The sequence below is a fragment of the Nicotiana sylvestris genome, chromosome 3, assembly GCF_000393655.2.
Source record: "Nicotiana sylvestris chromosome 3, ASM39365v2, whole genome shotgun sequence".
NCBI classification, from domain to species: domain Eukaryota; kingdom Viridiplantae; phylum Streptophyta; class Magnoliopsida; order Solanales; family Solanaceae; genus Nicotiana; species Nicotiana sylvestris.
In genome coordinates, this window is record NC_091059.1 from 119,320,670 (window position 1) to 119,344,121 (window position 23,452).

The 23,452-nt window shown below is 38.9% G+C and overlaps 1 protein-coding gene across 1 annotated transcript; it reads left to right on the forward strand.

Annotated features, from left to right (window-relative positions):
* Positions 1 to 10,574: 10,574 nt before the first annotated feature.
* On the forward strand, positions 10,575 to 14,531 carry LOC104223992 (probable pectinesterase/pectinesterase inhibitor 59). The gene is made up of 2 exons (XM_070168588.1): positions 10,575 to 11,604; positions 13,741 to 14,531. The coding sequence occupies exons 1-2, from the start codon at positions 10,707 to 10,709 to the stop codon at positions 14,433 to 14,435; spliced, it is 1,593 nt and encodes a 530-aa protein (XP_070024689.1). The 5' UTR covers positions 10,575 to 10,706; the 3' UTR covers positions 14,436 to 14,531.
* The last annotated feature ends 8,921 nt before the right edge of the window (positions 14,532 to 23,452 follow it).

Genomic DNA, 23,452 nt, shown 5'->3' on the forward strand with positions numbered 1-23,452 from the left:
GGTGAACGGTTACGTGCAATTGCCAACTGGGTTGTTGAATAAATTCATTAAACAAAGTCTCTGTTTGAAAAGCTGAATTTTCAACTGTTTGGTGGAATCAAAAATCTTGAATAGCCGATCCTAACTAATTTTGAATTGAGGTTTAGTTTGTTTGTAGGAGCAGAAAAGGTTGAAGCTTTGTAGGGTTTAAGCAATTGGGGATGGCAGAAAAAAAAGGATGAATCCAAATTGGGAACTTAGGGATTGTTGTAACCGTGATCAAAAGATCTTTCTTGCTACCATTGGTATCTTTGCCGTTGCCATTCTTGTCGTATGTCTCTCTTTTTATACGTTTTTTTTGGTTTTTTACGGGGAAGAGAATGACATGTATCAAAGAAGAGAGAGAAAGAAAATAGTGTAACTGAATAACGTATTTAGTGGCTTAGGGATAGGAGGTAACCAAAATTAAATATTTTGTTACAAACATTAAAAGGTATCTATAGAATATAATTTTTTTTAAGTGGTATTTATTTAAAATAAATAAGGTGTTAATCTTTGCTGTAGGAGGTAAAAATTCCATAAAAGATCACAGGCTTTTCATGAGTTGAAAGTTTAATGGGCTAATTTTGAATCCTAAGTGGTTGAGGAAGACAGCTGTTAGCCCAAAGCCCACATCAGTCAGCCCACAGCAAAAGTCCAGGATTCGAGAAGTAGGGCTCTCTAGAGGAGATCTTGCATTTTAAATAGGCCTAAATGCCAAGAAAATCAAGAAGTATTAAAAATTTGGACCACTGCATTAATTCGTACAACACTTACACGTGACAAGTAGGAAATAATAGTTCAACTTGAACTATTAACAAAACATATATTTTCAAATGATAGCTGATAATTCTCTGGCCATTACACGCTTTAATTTTATATAATTACTTGGCCGAGCAAAAATTACAATATAAACAAGTACCAGTGATGTGATCACACGAAATATTTCGGGGTACGGCCATATGCGACTAATTGATTTTGCCGAACCTGGAAAAAGGCAAATCTCAACAATACTGAGCGTCTAATATCGTAATGAAAAACGGCAAATTCGTGAAAGATTATGGCGGAGTGATAAATATTTTTTCATCATTGATCAAAGGTCTCGGGATCGAACCTTGGATATGAATTCATATTTGTTAGGATATCGGACATCAAGTGAAATTTTTTTTAAAAAGAAGACGGATCCACGTAGTTACAAGAGTTTTATCTATGATGAAAGTATGAAATTTATAAGGTCTCTTAGATTTGAACTGTATTGAATAATTATTATTTATATGTGTATTAACTAAATAATTTAAGTTGAATACTTTGGCAGTATAAAAACTTTGATATGTAACTGTAAGTCTGTAATGTTACTAGTTCTAACTGATTACCATCTTTCCCAAGTTTCTAACACTTATTTAGCGCAAGAACTTAATCGCAATTGAATTTGAAATAGTCTGATTATATAAATTTATTTGACATTGCCGGCGTGTAAAACTTAAATGGTGTTTACTAAATTATGAATTTAAAATTAATTACTATGTCATTGGTTTGATAAAAAACTAAATAATGAGGATTTATCGATTAACAAGCATGCTTCTCGGAGCACATCACATGCGCACTCAATATAGTCCTGAGCCTATATTCTCTCGGTAGTTGCAGAATATATAAGAAAGTCTGGTTTATCATCGTCACCATTTCATTGAAACCAAAGTCATTGGGTTGCCCGAGGAATCAAGACAAGTAATTAACACTGCACCATCAATTTGCTGTTTCGTGTTACATCTAACAAAACGCTAAATGAAGCTGTTTTTTTGTTAGAGGTATACAACGTTCTACTAGACCAATGGGACAACCTATGCCGATCGAAATATAAAAGGTCAAGATACAGTTATAGTAATTAAAAAGATTAAACTTGCAAATTAGCCTCTATCTTCCTGGGTCGAGGATTAGATGCACACAAAAAACTCGAGCAGTGCCATGTGCATAATTTTGCACATGTAACGTTGTTCTTGTTCAACCAAAAAGTGCTAAGCTTTTTGCTAAACTAATTAATGAAGAAAATAGAGGATAAATCTTAGCTAAAAATAATTCACTCCAGATCTAAGCATATTGAATACGAGAATCGAATATACCCGAGCTTATAACTCTTTTTGAGACTACTAAAAAACATCAAACACGAATAATAAGCTTACATTTTTTACGTATGATTCTGTAATGTATGAGCTAAGAAGAAAAGGAAGGAATGCCATTGATAGCTATGAGATCTATCTTTATTGATTCAACGATGATGATTATAAAGATTTGCAGCCAAGATCTGAACTTCTGCTTCTTTATTATTGGAGAGTTTCTCCTGTTCTTCCATCCCTCTCTCTCCTCCAGGAGTCGGGCCCCCCTTCTTCTTGCCTTATTCCCTCCTATATATATATTACAAATATTCTCCTTTATCCAACGGTCTTTAACCAGAATTCCCTCTCTCTTGATTATACTTTTCATCGCTCCCCTTAAGTATTACGACATATATTTGGCCGTGCGAGCTTTCTGATGGCTCGATCTCGGCAGTGGCCGAGATACTCATCGCTATTACGCCTTGTGGGTACGACCATGGCTTAGTCGACCCCTTACCATTCCTTTATGTGATAATCCACTTGTATTCAGATTTTGACTCATACAGCTAGTCCCTCCGCCCGTTGGGGTTGCCTCTTGGCGAGCTCGATGGACAGACTCTGTTGATTCAAAAATTGGGAGGAATCTGAATGCTTTATGTGAGGAACGAGATCCTCATGACGAGGTAGCGACATGACGCTTCAAGAATCGTGTCGGACTGTTACGTCAGTTCAAAATTGGATCACCACGTCGATTTAGGATGTCATAAATACTTCTCATGCGTCATTATGGTGCACGTTTCCTAGGCGTTGTGTCGTTTTCTGTGCCCTTTCCGTTTTCTAATTGGCGGCTCTTGGTTTTCCCGCCCAGGGCATTTATATCCCTATAAAAAGGGGGTGCCTCTCATTTGAATGTTTCGCTTTTTAATTGTTTAAGAAAGAACTTTGCAAACTTTCTCCTCCTTCTCTAGTCTTTCATATTTCTGCTTTTGCTAGGATTCACTTTGACCATTGTCTTTTTCCTTCATCATTTTCGTTTCTTTTGATATAAGAGAACAAATGGCTAGTTCTTCTTCCCATTCTGACAAAGCTGTAGGTGCTCCGGTGCCGGAAAGTGACGTATCCTCACTCGAAGAGGGGGTGGAGGTGGTGGAAGATGAAGGGTTTCCGATAGTGGATGAGGTGGTTCCCCGCCTGGGAAAGACGAGCACTGATTTTAATAGCCCCGCCGGAGATGAACTGACGCCCATTCCTTCCACTATGGATGCTGCGGCGATTACTGCGCTCAAGGCCAAGTGGGGAATCCCCGATCACATCGAAATGGTGTCGGCGGGTCAGGATATAGTGCATTTACACCGCTCGGGCTACTACGCATTTTATGCGTATCCCTTTGTTACCGGGTACACGCTTCCCTTTCTTTCCCTAGTGGTGGATTTCTACCGCTTCCATGAATTTTGCCCGGCTCAACTCTCTCCATATGCGTACAAGCTCTTCCTCATGCTCATCAAGTATGTGGAGCTGGCCGGTTGGGGAATTTCTCTTAGGCACATACTTCACCTCTTCGTCCCCATTTTCTACGGGGTACGATGATTCATATGCGTCATCGAGGAACCAAGAGTTTGGTTGTGAAGATGGACGATAAGGCCAATTGTCGCTTTTGGAAGAGCTACTTCTATGTCTGAATAGAACACATCGTGCCGAACCCAACAGGGTTTCCTGAGACGTGGAATTTCGCTCGTGAGTTTTCCCCTATTTACTTTATGCAATTTTTTTTAACATGGTTGTCGGTCGTCTTCCTTTTGGCGACTTCACTAATGATTTGTTTTTGCTTTTGTAGCCGAGAGAATGCCTCTCCCCCTAGTTTCCAATATATGTGAGTGGGTGAGCGCAATTCTCCCCCACACGATGGGGATTTGTGAGTGAGCGCCTTTTTATAAGAAGTACGGGCACAAGTATCTTACCGATGAGTCGACTCGTTATGGTTTTGCTTTGCTCTCTGCTTCACAATTTCGTTAACCTTGTCGTTATATGATCAAATCCCTCCTTATTGGCAGGTCGGAGAGGGATAAGAAGGACGAGGGCTCCTCCGCTCGCATTCCGTCAATCGGTATCCTCCGCCCGGCCCGCACCAAGAGTTACTACAAGCGAGGGCGCAAAGAGTCTGGCCATTCGTCAGGCCGCACCCGCGGCCGAAGCCGTCCGTTTGGAGGTTGCTTCTCAACTGGAGACTCCAGTCCCTACCATCCGTTCAATGGGTGAATCTTCTCGTGTCGGTAGTGGAGAGGCCCTGTCAAAGAGGCGAAGAGTAGTGTTGGAAGACACTTCTATAGCCGAAACACCCTCGAGGGGTGACCTTGTTTCGATGGTACCCGAAACTGGCAGCGGGGCCAGCTAGGAGGCAGATGCGACTCCCATTGCGAGCATTCAAGAGGCTATTGCAGTGGAGGGAAGAAGTTCCGATCCCGCCGTAGTTTTTTTTGCAGACCATCGTTATCCCGACAGAACCGCGCCCCTTTTTCGGCAGATGAGAAGGGGAAAGTCATCATGGTTGAGGATTACGAAGCTGAGTCCGACATTGACCCTGAGGACATGAGGACATTTGAGAAGGGCTTCACCAGGATCGAGGTAAGGGTGGAAGGCCCTTCTCGCATACTCGAAATCCCATCGGACCTCAACCTATTACAGGATACGATGGATTTGGTTCCACATTTTGATCTTCTATGCTCCCGCTGAAAGCGAATCTCTTCAGGAAGTTAGCGATTCTGGGTTGTCACACGGTATGGCCGCAATGGTCCTGAGGGTGAGTTCCTTTTTGTTTTCTTGTTTCACGACTCTTGTCTTTATTGACTCTTTCTCCTTTTTTTTTATGCTTACATGCTGGAGATCGAGAGCGCTCGTAGGGCTGAGACGCGGGCCGAGATTTTTCTGAAAATGGATGAGAAGTATTGGCGGTATCGTAACAGGTGCCGTGAGATGCGCGAGCAGCTCAGAGCGGGTACTCGTACCCAGTCCGCCATGGAGGAGTTGGAGAAAAGAAATGAGGATCTGATGCGGTCTATCTGCAGATGCAGTGAGCTTGAGGAGCTGCTTTGTGCCAAAGAAGAGGAGCTTGAGGTGGGCAAAGGGGTTGCAGCGGAGTGCGAAGACCTTCAGGCGAAGATTATATCTTTACGAGCTGAGCTTGAGAAAAATGCTGCTAGAGTCGACACTCTCAGTGCAGAATGGGTGGAGAAGGTGGCTGAGCTGAAAAAGAAAGTAGCCGAGTTGGAGAGAGATAAGGGTGCTCGAGCGTCGGCTTTGGCGAGGGCGGCGACGCTAGAAGACACTATCCGTGTCCTCAGGTCTGAGCAGGAATCTGAGAGGGCGCAACCACGATGAGGGAAGTGCGGCTTGAGGAACGTATTGGTGAAATTTACTAGGAAGTTTCGAGCCTGGGAGAACGGGTCGCAACTGTTGAGGCCGAGAAGGCGAAACTGTTGGCTCAAGCTAAGTCTGCCTCTGCCATTGTTCCCCGCCGTTTGTATGAGCTATGGGTCCATCCGAGGCCCAACGAGATATATACAAGGGTTTGTGGGAGGCGGGGAGTGTTTCTGAAGCCGCCTTTGAAGATGCTCGGGCGAAGGCATGCGAGGCTTGTACTGCCTACGGTTACGACCCTACGACACCGGAGGCTGGTGATGGCGTTGATATTGAGATGGGTTGCCTTCTGATGATGATGATGCTGGGGAGAACGGCGGTGGAGATGACGCCTCGTGAAACTTTGTTGCAGCTCTTGTACTTAGTTTTTTTTCTTCTTTTTGTTGTTTGTTTTCATCATTTTTTTGAGGCATTTTTGGCTTTTTTGTAAGTCGCGGCTGTTGTGCACGTATATTTGAATAAAATAGTTGCTTCGCCTTTGTTTGTGTATCTTTTGACTTTTTTTCTCCTTCTCTCCCATTTTTTTTGTTTTATTTTCTGGGGAGAAGATCTTCGGATTTCTCCGTAATGAGTCCCTAATCTTTTAATTGGGAAATTGAATGCGAGCGGATCCAGTTTTCTTGATCCGAGCGAGGTCGAATCTCGTTGTGTGAGTTCGAATGAAGTTACCGGGTCTGCAAGTTCGGGCGAGGTTGACTTCTGATTTGCCAACTTGGGCGGAATCAACCTTGATTCGAACGAGGTCGAATTCAGACTTACCAATTTGGGCGAAGTCAATTTTTCCATATATATTGGAGCGAGGTCGAACTTGGAGTCACCATCTTGGGAGAAGTCAATTTCTGACTTATATATTCGAACAAGGTCAAACTTGAAGTCTCTATCTTGGGCGAAGTCAATTTTTCCATATATATTCGAGTGAGGTCGAACTTGGAGTGGCCATCTTGGGCGAAGTCAATTTCTGACTTATATAATCGGGCGAAGTCGAACTTCAATCTGTCGATTCGGGTGGGCGAATTTTTACCTTCACTTGGCGATGGCCGACGGCCGTAAAGGTGTTAATTCGAGCGAGATCGAATCGTAACCCGGTTGGCGATTGTCGATGGCAGTAAAGGTGTTAATTCGAGCAAGATCGAATCGCAACCCATTTGGCGATGGACGATGGCCATAAAAGTGTTAATTCGAGCGAGATCAAATCGTAACCCATTTGGCGATGTGCGGGTTTGGAGGGATTGTGAGATTTGTCCGTTGTATTGCTTTTATTGGACGTCATTACTCGTTACCGCATTGTTTGTGCCCGCACCGGGGTGAGTCCCAGTTTGCTTAGTTCTGCTTTCATTGGAGAGTACTGTGCGTCGTTGCATAGTTTGTATGTGTTGGTGGAGTCCCGATTTATCCGGTCCCTTCGTTGCTCGGTCCGGAAAGGCAGTTGGTGAGACGGATGGTGAACTTTTGTTTGGGTTTCTAGGCACTAAGCTTTTCGAGCCCATGCTTTGTCGGTTGGGGAGAATATACATTTCATGGACCCGTCGCTCAGTCCTTGGTTCCGGAGATTATTTCTTAATAATGTCGACCTGTTCTGGGTTGTTTTTGTTATTTATGATTTAGTATGGCACAGAGGGCTTTGCTCGGTCGTTGCTTGCGAGATGGTATGGCACAGAACATTTTCCCAGTGTGTCTGGTGGTGTTCGTTCCTTGTTCATGTACCTATAAGAATGTTCATGTTCCTGTTCTGAGCCAAAAGAAAGTATGATAAGTTAAATCCAAATAAAATTGCCTGTTACCTTGACTTGGAAAGTCGGTGAAGGAGGAGAGACGATGTAGGGTTACTTGCTTCTCCCCGTGCTCGAATGGTGGTTTCAGATATGGTAGCCATGCTTGACTTCGTCGTTAGTCGTATCTAGGCTTCTCATGGGCTTGACTTACTTCGCCCATTGGGATCTCGAGCCCAAGCCCCAATCCGATCCTACCCGATATGTGAAAACTACAAGGGAAATATGTCATAATTGTTCATAAACCACACAACACATGTAGGTATGAAAATAAGGCAGGATACGCCCGTTATTTCAGAGAATCACTTAGTATGCTATCGCCCGTTCCTAAGAGGTGGAAGTATAGGCCGGTACATGGAGTAAACACGTTAAATAGGACTGCGGTCATGCTAGGTGTGTAGTGACTGTGATCCTACTTTGAACATGCATATGATGTGTCAAACCCATCGCTATAGATGAGGCGTGGGTTCTGCATAGACATCAGACATGATTTCGATTTCATGTAGAGATCTGACGTAGATTGGTTTGGTTATCTCAATAGCTTATCCATCACTTTTTGGCGTTTGTACAGAGATGGTAAGGCTATGACAGCCTGGAAATGATACTTGGCTAGTTTTAGATCTAAAGGAAGCTAAAAATTTGGCTAAGAAATCCCCACAGATGGCGCCAAATTATTCGACCAAAAAGTGGTAAGTTTTTCACTAAACTAATTAATGAAGAAAATGGAGGATAAATCTTAGCCAAGAATAATTAACTCTAGATCTAAGCATATTGAATACGAGAATCGAATATAACCGAGCTTATAGCTCTTTTTGAGATTACTAAAAGACATCAAACACGAATGATAAACTTACAATTTTGACCTATGGTTCTGTAATGTATGAGCTAAGAAGGAAATGAAAGGAATACCACTGATAGCTATGAGATCTATCTTTATTGATTCAGCAATGATGATTACAAAGATTTGCAGCCAAGATCTGAATTTCTGCTTCTTTATTGTTGGAGAGTTTCTCCTGTTCTTCCATCCCTCTCTCTCCTTCGGGAGTCGGGGTCTCCTTTTTCTTGCCTTATTCCCTCCTATATATATTATAAATATTTTCCTTTATCCAACGGTCTTTAACCAGAATTCCCTCTTTCTTGATTATACTTTTCATCGCTCCCCTCAAGTATTACGACATATGTTTGGCCGTGCGAGCTTTTTGATGGCTCGATCTCCGCAGTGGCCGAGATACTCATCGCTATTTCGCCTTGTAGGTACGATCATGGCTTGGTCGACCCCTTACCATTCCTTTATGTGATAATCCACTTGTGGTCAGATTTTGACCCATACAGTTCTATTGTCACAATTTAACTTGTAAACAATGTAGGCATGATGTTATACGATATTGATGCTTTACTTTGTTAGGAAATACACTTGTTCTTCATCGATTACTTACGGGTCTCCAAAGTGATTTATAATGTCAAGTGCCACTACACTCATTTCCTGAAAGTTTTAAATTAGATGTTCGTATTCTTTCATATGGTATCAAAGTTAAACTTTCTCTCGTCATCTATCGCTCTGGGTTTCAGGCATACTCCTTCGCTTTTTGAACCTAATCTCTACTCAATCTTCAATCTCCTAAAAGGGAAAAAGAATCTCAATTCAATCTTTAATCTCCTAAAAAAGACCTAAATTTTTTTTTTTTAACTCTACTCGATTATCTTCAATCGCCTAAAGAGAACACACACAAAAGATTCAGTCCACGGGATTCTGGATTTATGATGTTCTGTGCCATAACTTTACCTATTGAAGTTTTGGGTTAGGCGTGAGTCAGATGCTCATACTTTCCGCATGAAATTAATGTTTATTTCGCATAATTATTTTACAAATGATTTCAGCTTACTCGTGATTCGTGTAATCTAATGGCAAAGATGTTTAACTGAACAATTGCATAAAGTTAACCTTAACTCAATATTTAAAAGCAACAAGGTTTCTAATAAAGGGGCTCTCATTGCGCACCCAGTGAAATTAGATCTGTAAAAACTCCGCAAGTTGATTAGATTTTCTTCATCTTACTTAGAATTTTCACGCCGAATAAAAGGAACACTGCGCCCGAAGAACTTGCGAGCACATGGGCATCTCACGATAAATAGCTGTTTAGGCATCTGCTTAAGGGATTAGGGAGAATACTAAGCTTCTATTCCTTAAATTGCACATTAATTACCCTGCTTGAGCATCAAGTTAAGCATCACATGTACGGACCTCAAGACATGCATGTTATATTAATGGCTTTCTTTCTCTCCACTCTAACTTTGTTAACGCTTAAATATTTAAACATACCCTCCAGTAGCTAGCGCTGACAATTGGGCGGGTGTTAGACAAAAATGGATAGAATATCCGATCTGCCCATATTTTTTTTCGAAAAATAAATAAATTGAGAGACTGATAATATGAGTACATGCTTCTTGAATAACGGTGTAGAGATATAAATGTAAGAAAATAAATTTAGTAAAAGTACATACTCGCCCGATCAATTTTAAATATTGCTGAAGATGAAAACAATGGCCGCAAAGCAATCCTAGGAAAGGAAATAGTATACTATCACCATTATTCTACTTGTGTAGGTGGATTTGAATCTTAACCACGAATTTAATTGGCAAATCATTGGACCATAATCTTGGTTAGAAATGTCCTTTGGATCGACAAAATTAAGAACTAGTGAGCATATATTGATGTTATTACAACGGATGACATAGATTGATTCATATTTGATCCGCTTTAAATTAATCAATTGTCTAACCCATTTTTAATCAGGGTTGGACGGTTACTTTAAAATATTTATCCATTTTGTTGTCACTATCCTCCAGCAATCAACATCAAGTGGGGAATTTTTTTTGACATAATGAATCTTGTTTTGCGCCAATATGAAATCTTGTAATTTGAATCTTAGTTGAAATTTGTAAATGGCGCATATGTAATCACGTTAAGCAACTAAACAAGGTCAACCTGCATGGCTCAGAAGAATTCATACTTTACTCGAGAGATTGTGCTCACATAATTGTGACATTAATAAAACTCATGAATTCAGCGTAAAACCAGTGGGATCATTAGTCTTTCTCTATTTAAATATTGAGTGCATTTCCAGTGATCCACTAAACAAGGATCTCAAAATTAAGGAAGGACACACCGGCATTTTAATTTGAATATGAACATTGATTTAATTTTCTTATTTGTGGTTTCATATCTTATAACTGTGATTTTGCCACCCCAATATTTCAGAATCCAACTGTCATTTGACATTGCACTTCTCTTCCAGTTCCTACCATTAATTTCTATCTATACTAGTATAAGAAGTCACTACACTTATCAGCCTTAAATGTTTTCTTAGCTAGTTCCTCTCGTCACCCTAACACAAACCATTACACAAATTACACAATGACAATTTATAAGTTCAATTCTTTACTCCTTTTGTTCTTTTCTCTATCTTTGTCCCTACATCAATCTTTATCAATTGATGAAGAAACAAGTAATGACATTAACTGGTGGTGTAGCAAAACTCCTCACCCCGAGCCATGTAAATACTTCATGTCCGGAGATTCTTTCAAACCCCAGAACAAATCCGAATTTCGAACTATGACAGTCCAAGTTGCTTTAGATCACGTAATTCAAGTACAGGCCCATGCAAAAAATGTAAGCCAACATTGCAGGGGAAAACGTAAGCAGTTAGTATGGATGGATTGTGACAAGCTAATGGATGATACAGTTCTCCAATTAAACCGTAGTCTTGACGGCATTAAATCAAATTCAAGTTCAGATTTTGATGCTCAAACTTGGCTTAGTGCCTCAATGACAAACATTGAAACATGTTTATCGGGATCAAATGATCTTAACGTATCCAATATCTTACAGCCGAATTTGTCTACTAATGTTTCGCAGCTGATTAGTAACTGTTTGGCTATGAATGGGGAGTTCGTGGACTGGGAAAATACAACACAAGTTGGTGGATTTCCAAATTGGCTCACGGCTAGTGAAAGAGTGTTATTACATTCCTCGTCGATAGATTTGATGGCTACGAGGGCTAATTATGTGGTGGCTAAGGATAGATCGGGTCATTTTCGGTCTATTCAGGCTGCAATTAATTATGCAACTTCAAGAAGAGTTGGAAATCAGAGGATTGTGATATATATAAAAAGGGGTGTTTATAGGGAGAATATATTGATAGGTCCTACTATGGGAAAGATTATGTTAGTTGGTGCTGGCTTGAGATACACTGTAATCACGGGCAGCCGCAGTGTTGCTGCAGGTTACACAACTTACAGTACTGCAACTCTTGGTAATGACTCTCTCTCTCTCTCTCTCTCTGTTTCCTTTGAATTTTGAGTTTACTTCCCGTTTGGATCTTTAAGATTTCAAGCATTGAAATAGATTAATGCATAATTACAAAAGGAAGAATTAACTCGCCTACTTAATCTCTTAAACTAAAAAAAGCCGGCGGATGTATATATAATTCATGTATAATCTAAGTATAGCGGTTAGAAAAAATAAACATTAAATCTGGCAGCTATTTGTGTAACAATCTCTTACAAAAGATAGCAACTATTAAAGCTAGATATCATCTACTTCTGGTTCATTAACGTTAAGTAAAACTACAAAAAACAAAGGAGAAATTAGGGCAGCTTGATTCACAAAATATCTGGCATTCACGTAAAGTTCGAAGAGGGGCGCACCTCAATAGGAGAAATAATTAGGAGGATTTCCTTTTAGAAGGAACATACTTTTAGGAAATGTGTCAAGGGATTTGCTTTTGAAGCTGTAGGTTTCTTTACTTTTTGTGTTATGGTTGAGGCCTAACGTACAGAATTTTGGAACTCGTAAATAAATAGAATGCGAGTTAAGTACTCCCAATTGCCACAAAATTTCAAACATCGAGTGTGAACCAACTCCATAATGACGGCTGGATCAAAATCTACTTTTTCTTAAACTGTGTCTTAATGTCAAAATAAATTTAAGCTAATTAAAAGTCAAAGCTATTTTGGCGGGTTATTTTGTTGCATTCAATAACTGTCACGTGCAATTATTCTTAGGGCTTGTTCGCGAGGGAACAATCTGATTTTCAAACTATTAAAATTTAGCTTTCATGTCAGGTTTTATTTTTTACAAAAAGTATTCTCCTGCTGTGAACATGTGCTGAGATTAAGGAATGCAATAAGCATTAAATACTTGCTTAATAAGGTTGTTTTATCTGACAATATATGGATTATCCATTGATATTTTCTTAGAATATTTCCTTTGTACATTGATAAATTTTAAGTAGTATAGCTTTTAGGAGATGATTTTGCTGAGAAGATGTAGGTTCCCTTTTCCTTTGGTGTAACGGTTGATGCCCGCCATAAAAGTTAGAGAATGCTAGTTAACTCCAAATTTGCATAATTTTGCCAAATATCGGAAATGAACAACCTCCGTAATATATACAGGCTGGATCATAATCTACTTTGTGTTAAATTGATAATAAAGATAAAAATGGAAAAAAATGAAGCTACATGTCAAAGCTAATTTGGCGGATCATTTTGTTGCATTCAATTCCTTTCACGTGCAACAATTCTTATGCTTGTTCCCGAGGGAACAATCTGCATTTTCAAACTACTAAAATACTCCTATATTTTTTGATGTCAGAATTTAGTTGTCGAAATAAAAAATAAAGTTCCGTCTGCTATGAACATGTTCGCTGAGATTGAGAAACGGGGTTGGCATATTCACAACTAAACTAATAAGTATTTGGTATATTATAATGTACTTACTATTTATTTTTGAAAGGTTACGGATTATGGATATTTTCTCGCAATATTCTGTATCAATATATGAAACAAGTCTTATCAAGATATGTAGTTCTGCATCGCAATTGTATTAGCTATTTGATTTAATGCGTAGTTTTGCATGTCTAACCTCTAAATGACTGTCTCATCCAAAGAAACTGATTTGATCAAGTGATCCCGCTCAATAGCTTAATGTAATGATCTGGAACAAAAACATCTCCTAGATGCTTTTGTGCCAAATAATACCCAAGAGTTAATGCTTAACTTTCGTAAGCTAACACGAACTGTACACTTAATTTGGGGTTACGCTAACCATAATGTGTTTTTTATGACCTACTTATATTCATTAACATTGTAATGAATTTTTATATTAGCAGTCTAGTTTAACTTTTTATAACAAGTTAGTCACACTCTTTTACAAGTTGTCAGACATGCTTTCTGCAGTGTTTAATGTTGAACTTATAATAACCAATAAGCGTTAATTTAGCTTCTATAAATTGACTATGTAAAATAATTTCATAAAAAGTGAACTACTAACCTGTGAAGTAAGGTAGATTAACACTAAATAATGTATATTTTCATACGTTGTTGGTGTAGACAAATTTAATCCACACGTTAGTTATTCACTTTTTTCGTTTCATATTATGATGCTTTAGGGGTGGACGGAATTGGATTCATTGCTCGAGGCATGACATTCAGAAACACAGCAGGGCCACAAAATGGCCAAGCAGTAGCTCTCCGATCCGCATCTGATCTTTCAGTGTTCTACGGCTGTGGTTTCGAAGGATACCAAGATACCCTCTTTGTCCAATCCCAACGACAGTTCTACAAATCATGTTATATCTACGGCACCATAGACTTCATCTTCGGCAACGCCGCAGTTGTTTTCCAAAATTGCATGATTTACGTCCGAAGACCCTTATGGGGTCAAGTGAACGTGATCACAGCACAAGGCAGAAACGACCCTTTTCAGAACACTGCAATTTCAATTCATAACTCTCGGATAATGGCAGCACCTGATCTTCGGCCCGTGGTTCGGTCGTTTCAGACATATTTGGGACGTCCGTGGCAGCAATATTCAAGAACGGTTATAATGAAGACTTATATTGACAGTTTGGTAAATCGAGCAGGTTGGTTAACTTGGTTAGATTCTAATTTTGCGTTGAGCACTTTGTACTATGCGGAATATGGTAATATTGGACCAGCGTCTTCGACAAGGTATAGGGTAAAGTGGCCTGGTTATCATGTGATAAAGAGTGGGAATGTTGCTTCGAAATATACTGTTGCTAGCCTTATTGCTGGAAGGGCATGGCTGCCTTCTACTGGTGTGCCATTCACTGCGGGGCTCTAAACAAGTGTTATACTACTCTTTTATTTGTATTGTTAATTTTCTTCTTATTTTTTCATTGATTTTTTTGTTCGTGTATGGAGTATTATTTTCCCACACCTTCTTTCTCCGTTAACGTTTCCTAGTTTTATATGCAAATTGTTAGCTCTAAACATACCAGAATCTTTACGCAAATAGCCGCTCGGATTCACTATTTACTTTTTGGACCGATATACATAAATTATACACATATTATTATACATATAATATACAATTACCGGCTATTTTTAATTTAAGCGGTTAAACGACTACTTAGGTTAATTCTTCAAACAACCCGGATTAATAAACTACTAGCCCATCCCCCAAACTTGTTTGCGAGCTTTTTTAGTTGGCCTAAAAACTAAAGAGGTAGACCTAATGCCTTCCAATTGGATTTGAAGGTCATCTAGCTCTAAGTTTGTGGGTTAAAAGCCTACAAGACAGATCTACTAAAGAAATAAATGCGTTCTCCTAAAGAAGTAATAGACGCGTAACATTCCTTTTTTTTAGTATTCGCTAGGCATACTTAAACCCAAAAGAATCTACACAAGAGAGATAACCTAAAAGAAAAATAAAATGAAGAACATATAACAGCAAGAGCAAGCCGGACTACGTTATTTGACAAAACGTATTAGGAGCAAAAGCAACATTTGTAATACTCAACTTGGTACTTCTGCTTGTTGAAAGAAATTATAACTATCTCATTTATATATTTCCTGCTTTCGATCTGACATGCAATTTCAATCATGCATAACTCGAGTTTGCCTTGGGAGGTTAATTGAAGAGGAAATAGGCTTTCATGACTTTTAACAATATTAAAATTAAGAAACTGTCTTTTTTAGATCTCTTATGTATAAAAATGAATCTCTTATGTATAAAAGCAAATCTCCCATATTAAAAAAAAATAAAATTGGGGGGAGGGGGGGGGGGAGGGGGAAGTTATTCTCGCTTTTAACACTTGACTAATGAATCATGACACATCACTATTAATTGATGAGGCCCGGTTTGGCCCATATGTTGTTGAAAAGCTTCTATTCCATACGGGCAACATTTACAAGGCTTTCGTGTCTTCATTAAACTTGGGCAAGTTGTATGTTTGGCTAGTCGGCCAAAAATAACTATATTCGTTATATATATATATATATATATATATTTTGGAGCGACGTGTAGTTTTCTCATTAAACATTCCTTTTTCTACTGTGATGGGCCAAGTATAAAAGGTTATAATGTCTCCATGGCACTTTTCATCGCAGAGTAAGGCTTGGAGGGTAAACTAGCATGATTTTGATATGGCTGATTTACGCAATTGTCCCTTTCTAGCCATTATTTGAATATTGTCCCTATTTTAAGAAGTATGTAAATATAGTTCTCGGAAAATTATTTCTTCCGGACAATATTAGACTCGGATCTAATGTTTGCTCATATAATTTTAAGTTTGCTCGCTAAACATTAGACTGCGATCTAATGCATGTACAGTCTAATATTTACAATAACGTACAAAATTTTAGGCCATATCTATTTCTCAAAAGATTTTCAATTTGCTAAAAAGAAATCTTTAGACCGTTATCTAAAAAGTCCATCACTTGCAAGAAAAATAAAAAGTCATTTACAAAATAACTTATACAAAAAGGTACAACTGACAAAAATTTCACATTTGATATTTGTTTAAACTAGAAAACGAGCTTAGTTGAGTTTTTCGCACCCTAGAGGATGCTGATATAATTGACCCTTTATAAATATATATATCTAATGAAAAGTTATTCGTGTCTATATCAAAGTATATAAATGATAGAAATTAAGTGCATAAAAATTATATCCCTATTAAATTAAATACTCTAAAAGAATGAGTGGCGTCATCTCTTAGCGAATAGAGCCGCATAATCAAATTTTTATTAAGAAAGTCAGCTTTATATTTTCTTATGCTGTAAAACAGAAAGTCTAACAAAAAAAGTTATTGGAATGCTCTGTCTATTGATTGCGTGCGCGTTTCTTCTCCAATCTCCGCGTCCTTATTAGAAAGTCAGCGGCATATTTTTTCATTGAATTTCTTTTACGTGTCATGTCATGCTGACACATAAATGGATATTATGGAGTATGGAGTATTTTTTAACCTTTTTGTCCGTCTCCTAGTTTTATTTGTTAAACATCCCGGGTCAAACTACAAACTTCATCCCTCAAACTTGTTTATGAATTGGGGAAGCACAATTAGTCAGTAATAAGACATGTATTTACTTTTAAGCCACTGTTTAAAATATCTTTAGTCTTTAGTCACTGCTTTAATAAACTTATATATGTCCAGACGAAAATATCCTTCTGCTCATAAAGTTCAAGACCAAGTGTCCTTAACTTATGAGCTTGTTACTGTTAGTTCAGGACTAGCTGTCCTTAATTTATAAGTCTAAGTTTAGGACTATCTGTCCTTAACTTTTGAACTTGTAATTCTAAGTTCAGGACTACATGTCCTTTACTTTTGAACTTGGAACTCGAAGTTCAGGACTACCCGTCCTTAATTTTTGTGCTTGTAACTCTATGTTAAGGACTACATATCCTTAATTTCTGTGCTTGTAACCTAAGTTAAGGACCAAGTGTCCTCAATTTTGAACTTCCAACTCTAAGTTCAAGACCAAGTGCCCTTAACTTATGATCTTGTTACTGTAAGTTCAGGACTACATGTCCTTAACTTTTGAACTTGGAACTCGAAGTTCAGGACTACCTGTCCTTAATTTTTGTGCTTGTAACTCTAAGTTAATGACTACATATCCTTAATTTCTGTGCTTGTAACTCTAAGTTAAGGACCAAGTGTCCTTAATTTTTGAACTTCCAACTCTAAGTTCAGGACCAAGTGTCCTTAACTTATGAGCTTGTTACTGTAAGTTCAGTACTAGATGTTCTTAATTTATGAGCTTGTAAGTCTAAGTTAAGAACTACATGTCTTTAACTATTTCAATAACTAAGGACACAGTCTCTTTCATTTATTTATTTTCTCATCCCGAAAAATGAATCTTATAGAAGTACTTGCCCCAAATGAAAGCGACTGTTAATAAACATTTGTGCCAAGCTCAAGAAAAAGATAAAAGAATCATATCGGGTATAGACTAGTCTGGAACATGAATCATTTTAACATTAGAACTTCCAACTGAATCCACTTGAGAATGAGAAGAAACACAGTCGCCGGTATAAACACTACATTTCCGTTTGGAAAGGAAAAGAGATAGAAGAAAAGGGTAACACCGTCTTTTCATATTAATTTTAATAGACTAGTGACTACTTTTGCTCATCATTAAAAATGATGGATAAAAAGTAAATACCACTTAAAAAAATGGCTATCTCACACAATTTTTACTATGAATTGTCTGAGTGGGCCAAAAGACTAAAGAGGTAGACCTAGTGGCCTTCCTATTCAAAAATTTGCATGACATGACACTCAGTGAGACTGATCTTAGCTAAATATCCTGTGTATTTAATAAATGGATTCCGCCTATTTCCCTTACGTGACAAATAACATATTTGTTTCTTCAACTCCTTCTCAATCTTTATTCTTCATCAAAAATACCACAATTTTTTTATTTTAAAAGATTGAAATTATTGTTCGGGAATGCAACTGGTGTTTACCCGTAAAATGGTACAGTTAAATTTATACGTAAATTATAGACAAATGAATCGATTTGATCTCAAAATGACAAATAAATTAAATAAGAACGTAAGACTTAGCGTTGAAATCGAGATAAGGCAGTAAGGAGCTTGGCTCCGGGAGCAGAGCTTTCGAAGGAAGTAATAGCAATATTAAGAAGTAAAGAAATCAAGTGCTATTGAGCTTTGAACAATATATAATATAACTCTTGTCAAAAAATTCGTCCACCAAAAATGGTTGTTGGAATCCTTATTTATCGTGGCACATAGGAAACAAGGTCCTAGGAGCAAATCCCTCTTAAATGATAATTATGGGGACCATTGAAGAATGTGTAACGGAAGGCTATGAATGCCATATTCTCTATAACGGATTATGTAGTTAATACTGCAGAATATTCTTTATTAAATGCTATCGAGTGATAGGAATTTACCTGTCTTTGTGAGCAACATTCCCTTCGGGGGCTTCCCGGTGCCAACCGGGACTACTGCCCCCGGTCTTGACTTCCACCTATCTTGCTTTCCATCTGTTTCTAGTTACATGTGTTATTCTATTATATGAGCATTTAATATGAACCGATTTTATCGTATACAGATAGTCCCCCTGCTTTCCGGTAGCACATCCTTGTGTCATCAGGAAGTTGGTAAAGGTACCTTTATTGGCAAAAAATTTACTGAATCCCTCTGAAAAGTTTTTGACGCTTGATTAGATGCACGTCTCTCGAATTTAATGCCTCGAACACACGTCATCCCACAATTCAGCAATACTTTCGTCGGTTCTCGAGGTAATCATGACCACGATTTTAGCCCTCTATTCTTTTACTTATACGTTTCTATATTCTTCTTTTATACTTTATAATTTCTCAAAATCTCTCATACTCTCATTATTCAACTTACACTTGTTTTCAGCTTCCTTTAATCTTCTTCTTTAGAGAAAAACTCTTGCTTCCTTCTGATAATTATGGCCTCTTCTTCCAAAAATTCCAGTTCTTCAAAGAACAAAGACAATACTAATGATGTTGCTCCTCCTACGGTGAGCACCATTATCCCCAGAAGGCTTACTACAATTAAGGACTTCAAAGAGAAGTACCCTACTTCTAATTCTCGCACATGGGTTGTAGGCGTATATCATTCTTTCATCCGTCATTCCAGCAACCCTGCTATGAAGGAAGACTGTGGTTGTCAAGATTTGAACATCATCGCTCCTGACCTAGCGAAGCGGGTAACCTTCTCCAAGAAGGGTTTTACCTACATTTACACGTATCCCTTCACTTTGGTCCCGTTCTCATTAAGAGGGAGGCATGATTCCGTTATCTTGGAGTTTTGCTTCCATTACCAAGTCTTCTTGGCACAGGTGAGCCCTTCTATGTGGCAGATGGTTGCCTTTCTTTAGCGTCTATGCCAAGTGACGGGGGAGAGCAGTTCTCCCTGGCTCGACTAATGAACTTTTATTCCTCAAAGATCTTCCGTGGGGGAATGATAAACTTCAGCAAACCGGGTCACCATGCTTTGCTCTACAACATGGACGATGATAACGGCCGTAGATAGATGTAGTGGTTTGTTGTAATTTCCACCAGGGACATTATCCTGGCCACAACTTTTTCTTTTCCTAAATTTTGGAACCGTACTCGTACATGCCAGTGAAAAGAACTGGCCCTTAAATACGGGTGGAAGGACAAAAACCATGGTAGGTTGAACTTATCTTATTTTTACCTTCTGTATAGGAAAACTGGCTAACTTTTCTCTCTTGTTGAATTCACGTCTTCCACAGGGCTCTGTTACCTTCCCCGATGAGCACGTTTTGGCTGATCCTGCTGATGTAGCAGGGTTGCTGTAGATGGATTTTACCCGAACGAGTGTCATCGGGTCTGCCTCCGATGCAAGTGCTTCCTTTTGGAGTACAATGCCATCAACTTCATTTCCTTATTCGTCAATTTTGCTTTCATCACTAGCAATTGCTACATCATCTCCATCGGCTGCAGCCGTACGAGAGGAGGATGTTCTTCTTCCCTAGTCCCCAGTTCAAGGGAATTTGGGACATAACTATTCGTCCCCATCTGATTATCCTCAAAAGAGGAGGAGTGTTTCCCTCTCAGTTTTTAACAGATGCCATCTGCTATCCCGATCGATGAAACTTGCTAATTATCTGAAGCCTCTGGCTTCAGAGAAGGGTAGGAATAAAGCACAGTCTCTCTCGGAAAAGTGTTTGATGAACAATGCCATGCATAAAGCAGTGGCAATACGATCTTTGTTCCTTCTATCTTTGTTATAGTAAGATTTTTAATTTGTATTTCTGTTTTGCAAGCTAACTTCCTTTCTTCCAAGGGCCTTTAGAGGTTGATCCTTGACAAAGAGAAACTCACCTCCGAGCGGGATCAATTATTGGTCGAGTGGGATTAAATTGCTATCCGCCTCTCGGAACTAGAAGCACAAGCTACTGAGACCATTGAGTTAGAGGCTTGGTTGCAGCAAAGCGAGCAAGAGGTAGTGACCCTTAGCCAAGACGCCGCCCTGTTGAGGGTACAGTTTGAAGAAGCTAAGGCAAAGTGGGTTGAGGTCCAAAATGCCATTCTTGTTGCTGCCAATCATGAGGCTACCTCTACTAAAAGACTAAATAATTTGGAGGCAGTGTTGAACTCCAGAGCCGAAGAAGTTGTTGTTGTTGTGTAAAAGCATGCCCAGTTAGAAGAGAGGCATAAAAGGGTCATAGATCATAACAAAGTTTTAACTCCACTATCTGTGTCCTTGATGTTGGCCTCCAGGCCGCTAGATCTGAGCAGAATAACCTTTCAACCAAGGTTGACTATCTTAAGGAAGAACTTTAGCACCGAGCGGCTTCCCACATTATTGGAAAAATATACTCTATGTATAGTATGAGGAGCAAAATCTTGGAAGAGGCTAAAGCCGGCGTCATTGACTTTGATGCCAAAATTGCCAAGGCTCGTGAGTTGGAGTCAACTGCTCGAAGAGGTCTCCCAGTCCATCCTGATGCTACTGACTCTTCTGGTTCCATTTCTGAGTTCTCGAGAACTGAAGAAGAACCTAAAGGGGATGATGGTGAAGGCCAAGATCTTGAGTCGACGACAAATCCGCCTACTACTCCCGGGGTGCAGATGCATCTCTTCTCCCAGATTCCGGGGATATAGTAGTTTAGTTTTTTGCTTTCTTTCCACTTTGCTTTTCCTTTCCATATTTTTGTACTTGTGCTGATTGGCACGTTTGTTGTATATAGAAGTGCTTTTTGATTTAAGTATTGCGTAGGTTTTTATATTTGCGTTGAATTATATAAGGCTTCAGGTGCATTTTTCCCCGATAACGTTCTGATTCTGGGGATAAATTCTTCCGGAATCAACCCTTTACTGTGAGGGTTTCATAAGAGAGGGCCCTCTTATATTTACGGTTCTCTTGAAGAGGACATCTCCTGTTCATTCTAGTACTAGCATTTGAAGTACTTGTTTAATGATAGGTTACAAGTACTTTGGTCATACGTACTTTGCTTTATGTTTTGATGATCTAACAAATTTACTACCCAAAACCAGATAAGGAACCTATTACACATTTACAAGACCTTAAGATCACAAGGTTCTAGGTTGGGATCCAACTTGCGTTATGATTCAACCCTTCAGAGTGGAAGAAACAGCTGAGGGAACAGGTCCCTTCCAGTTCCCAAGGAGACTGTACGAAGTCAACTCTCCAGTTGGAAAGTTGCTGCCTGCACATGCTACAGTGCAGGAATAGTGTTGCAGTCAACTTTCCAGGGAAGACTTTTTTCCTACCTTGCTTACATCATTATAAGTGATGTGACATATGTATATATACAATAAAGGGAGGTAAAACACAATCACTTGAACTTTTCAGAAGCTCATTCACGTGACCATCCAACAAGGAATTTTCAAGTGCTTCAAGAATAAAGAACAAAGCAACTACGAACTAGTTTCCACATCGAGTCATTGTATGTCCTTAGTTGAGTTGTAACTTTGTAATAGTTCTTCGATTGTAATTCCTATCTAGCTTGTTTAGAAGCATTCTATAGGAATCCCTTTGTAAACCTTAAACAAATGTGTTTGAGTCTTGGCTAGAGTTAGTCATGTTGTAAAGCCTCTGTAATAGAGTTATTATAAAGTGGCTTGTAATAGAGTATTACAAGTTAGTGAGAGATTAAGAGGTTAATTCCTAGGTTGCATAGGTTGTAATCTAAAAGTTGCTCAGTCGTAAAGTTGAAATCCTACAAGGGTAGATCGTGGTTTTTAATCCCGTTGAGCTGAGAATTTTCCATGTAAAATTTCTCTTTCCATTTAATTACTGCCGTGTGTGTGTACTGTTGAATCTGATAGAGAACCTGGTTCTCTATAGAGTTTGGTGGACCCTTATATTCTATCAATTGGTATCAATGTGGGTTCTTTCTATCAGGTTAACATCTAGAAAGGATCCTTATGGCTGCTCCTCCAAATTTCGAAGAAGGCCAGTCTACTTACAAACCACCTAGGTTCAATGGACTGTACTATGAATGGTGGAAAACTAGAATGCATGATTTCATCATGGCTAAAGATTCTGAGTTATGGGATGTCATATATGATGGACCCTTTGTCCCTACCAAAAACCTTGGCAACCCACTTGTTGCCATTCCCAAGATAAGGAAAGAATTCAATGATACGGATAGAAAGGCCATAGAGAAGAACTTTCGTGCAAAGAAAATTCTGGTGTGTGGTATTGGTCCTGATGATACACTAAGATATCAACATGTCAGTCAGCCAAATAAATCTGGGAAGCTCTTCAGATAGCTCACAAAGGAACAACATAGGTCAAGCAATCCAAAATTAACATGCTCACAACTGAATACGAGCTCTTCAGGATGCAAGATGATGAATCTGTCCAAGAAATGCATACCCAGTTTACCTTTATCATTAATGAGCTTTACTCCCTTGGTGAAACTATTCCAAGAAAAAAGCTGATAGGTTGTAAATGTCTTTGCCTTATGTTTTGATGATCTAACAAACTTACTGTCAATGACCAGATAAGGAACCTGACACACTTGGACTATGCTGCAAGATTAACGGATTCCAGCTAAATGTGAACTGCTATAGCTTCAAGAGATAGGAAACCAAACAAGGACCTGATACCTTTGTGGTTCCCTCATAGCAGTACAAAGTCAATTGGAACACAGCTGGAAGCGACGTGACCGCCTACATAGTTTTTGCTTGCACTGCACTATTTCCAGTGCCCACTTATTCCTTGACCAACTAAAGTGCTTACATCATTTCAAGTGATGTCATCAAGGTGTATCAACAATGAGTTTATATCAAAACATCACTTGAACATTTCTGTTTCTCATTCAATCCTTTTGCAAAATAGAGAAATCAATTCTCACGAGCTTG

Bases quoted from the DNA above. Each gene is read 5' to 3' on its own strand.
- LOC104223992 (XM_070168588.1), top strand. From the start codon at position 10,707: ATGACAATTTATAAGTTCAATTCTTTACTCCTTTTGTTCTTTTCTCTA. The intron at 11,605-13,740 runs GTAATGACTCTC...ATGATGCTTTAG, and splicing joins TTACAGTACTGCAACTCTTG to GGGTGGACGGAATTGGATTC.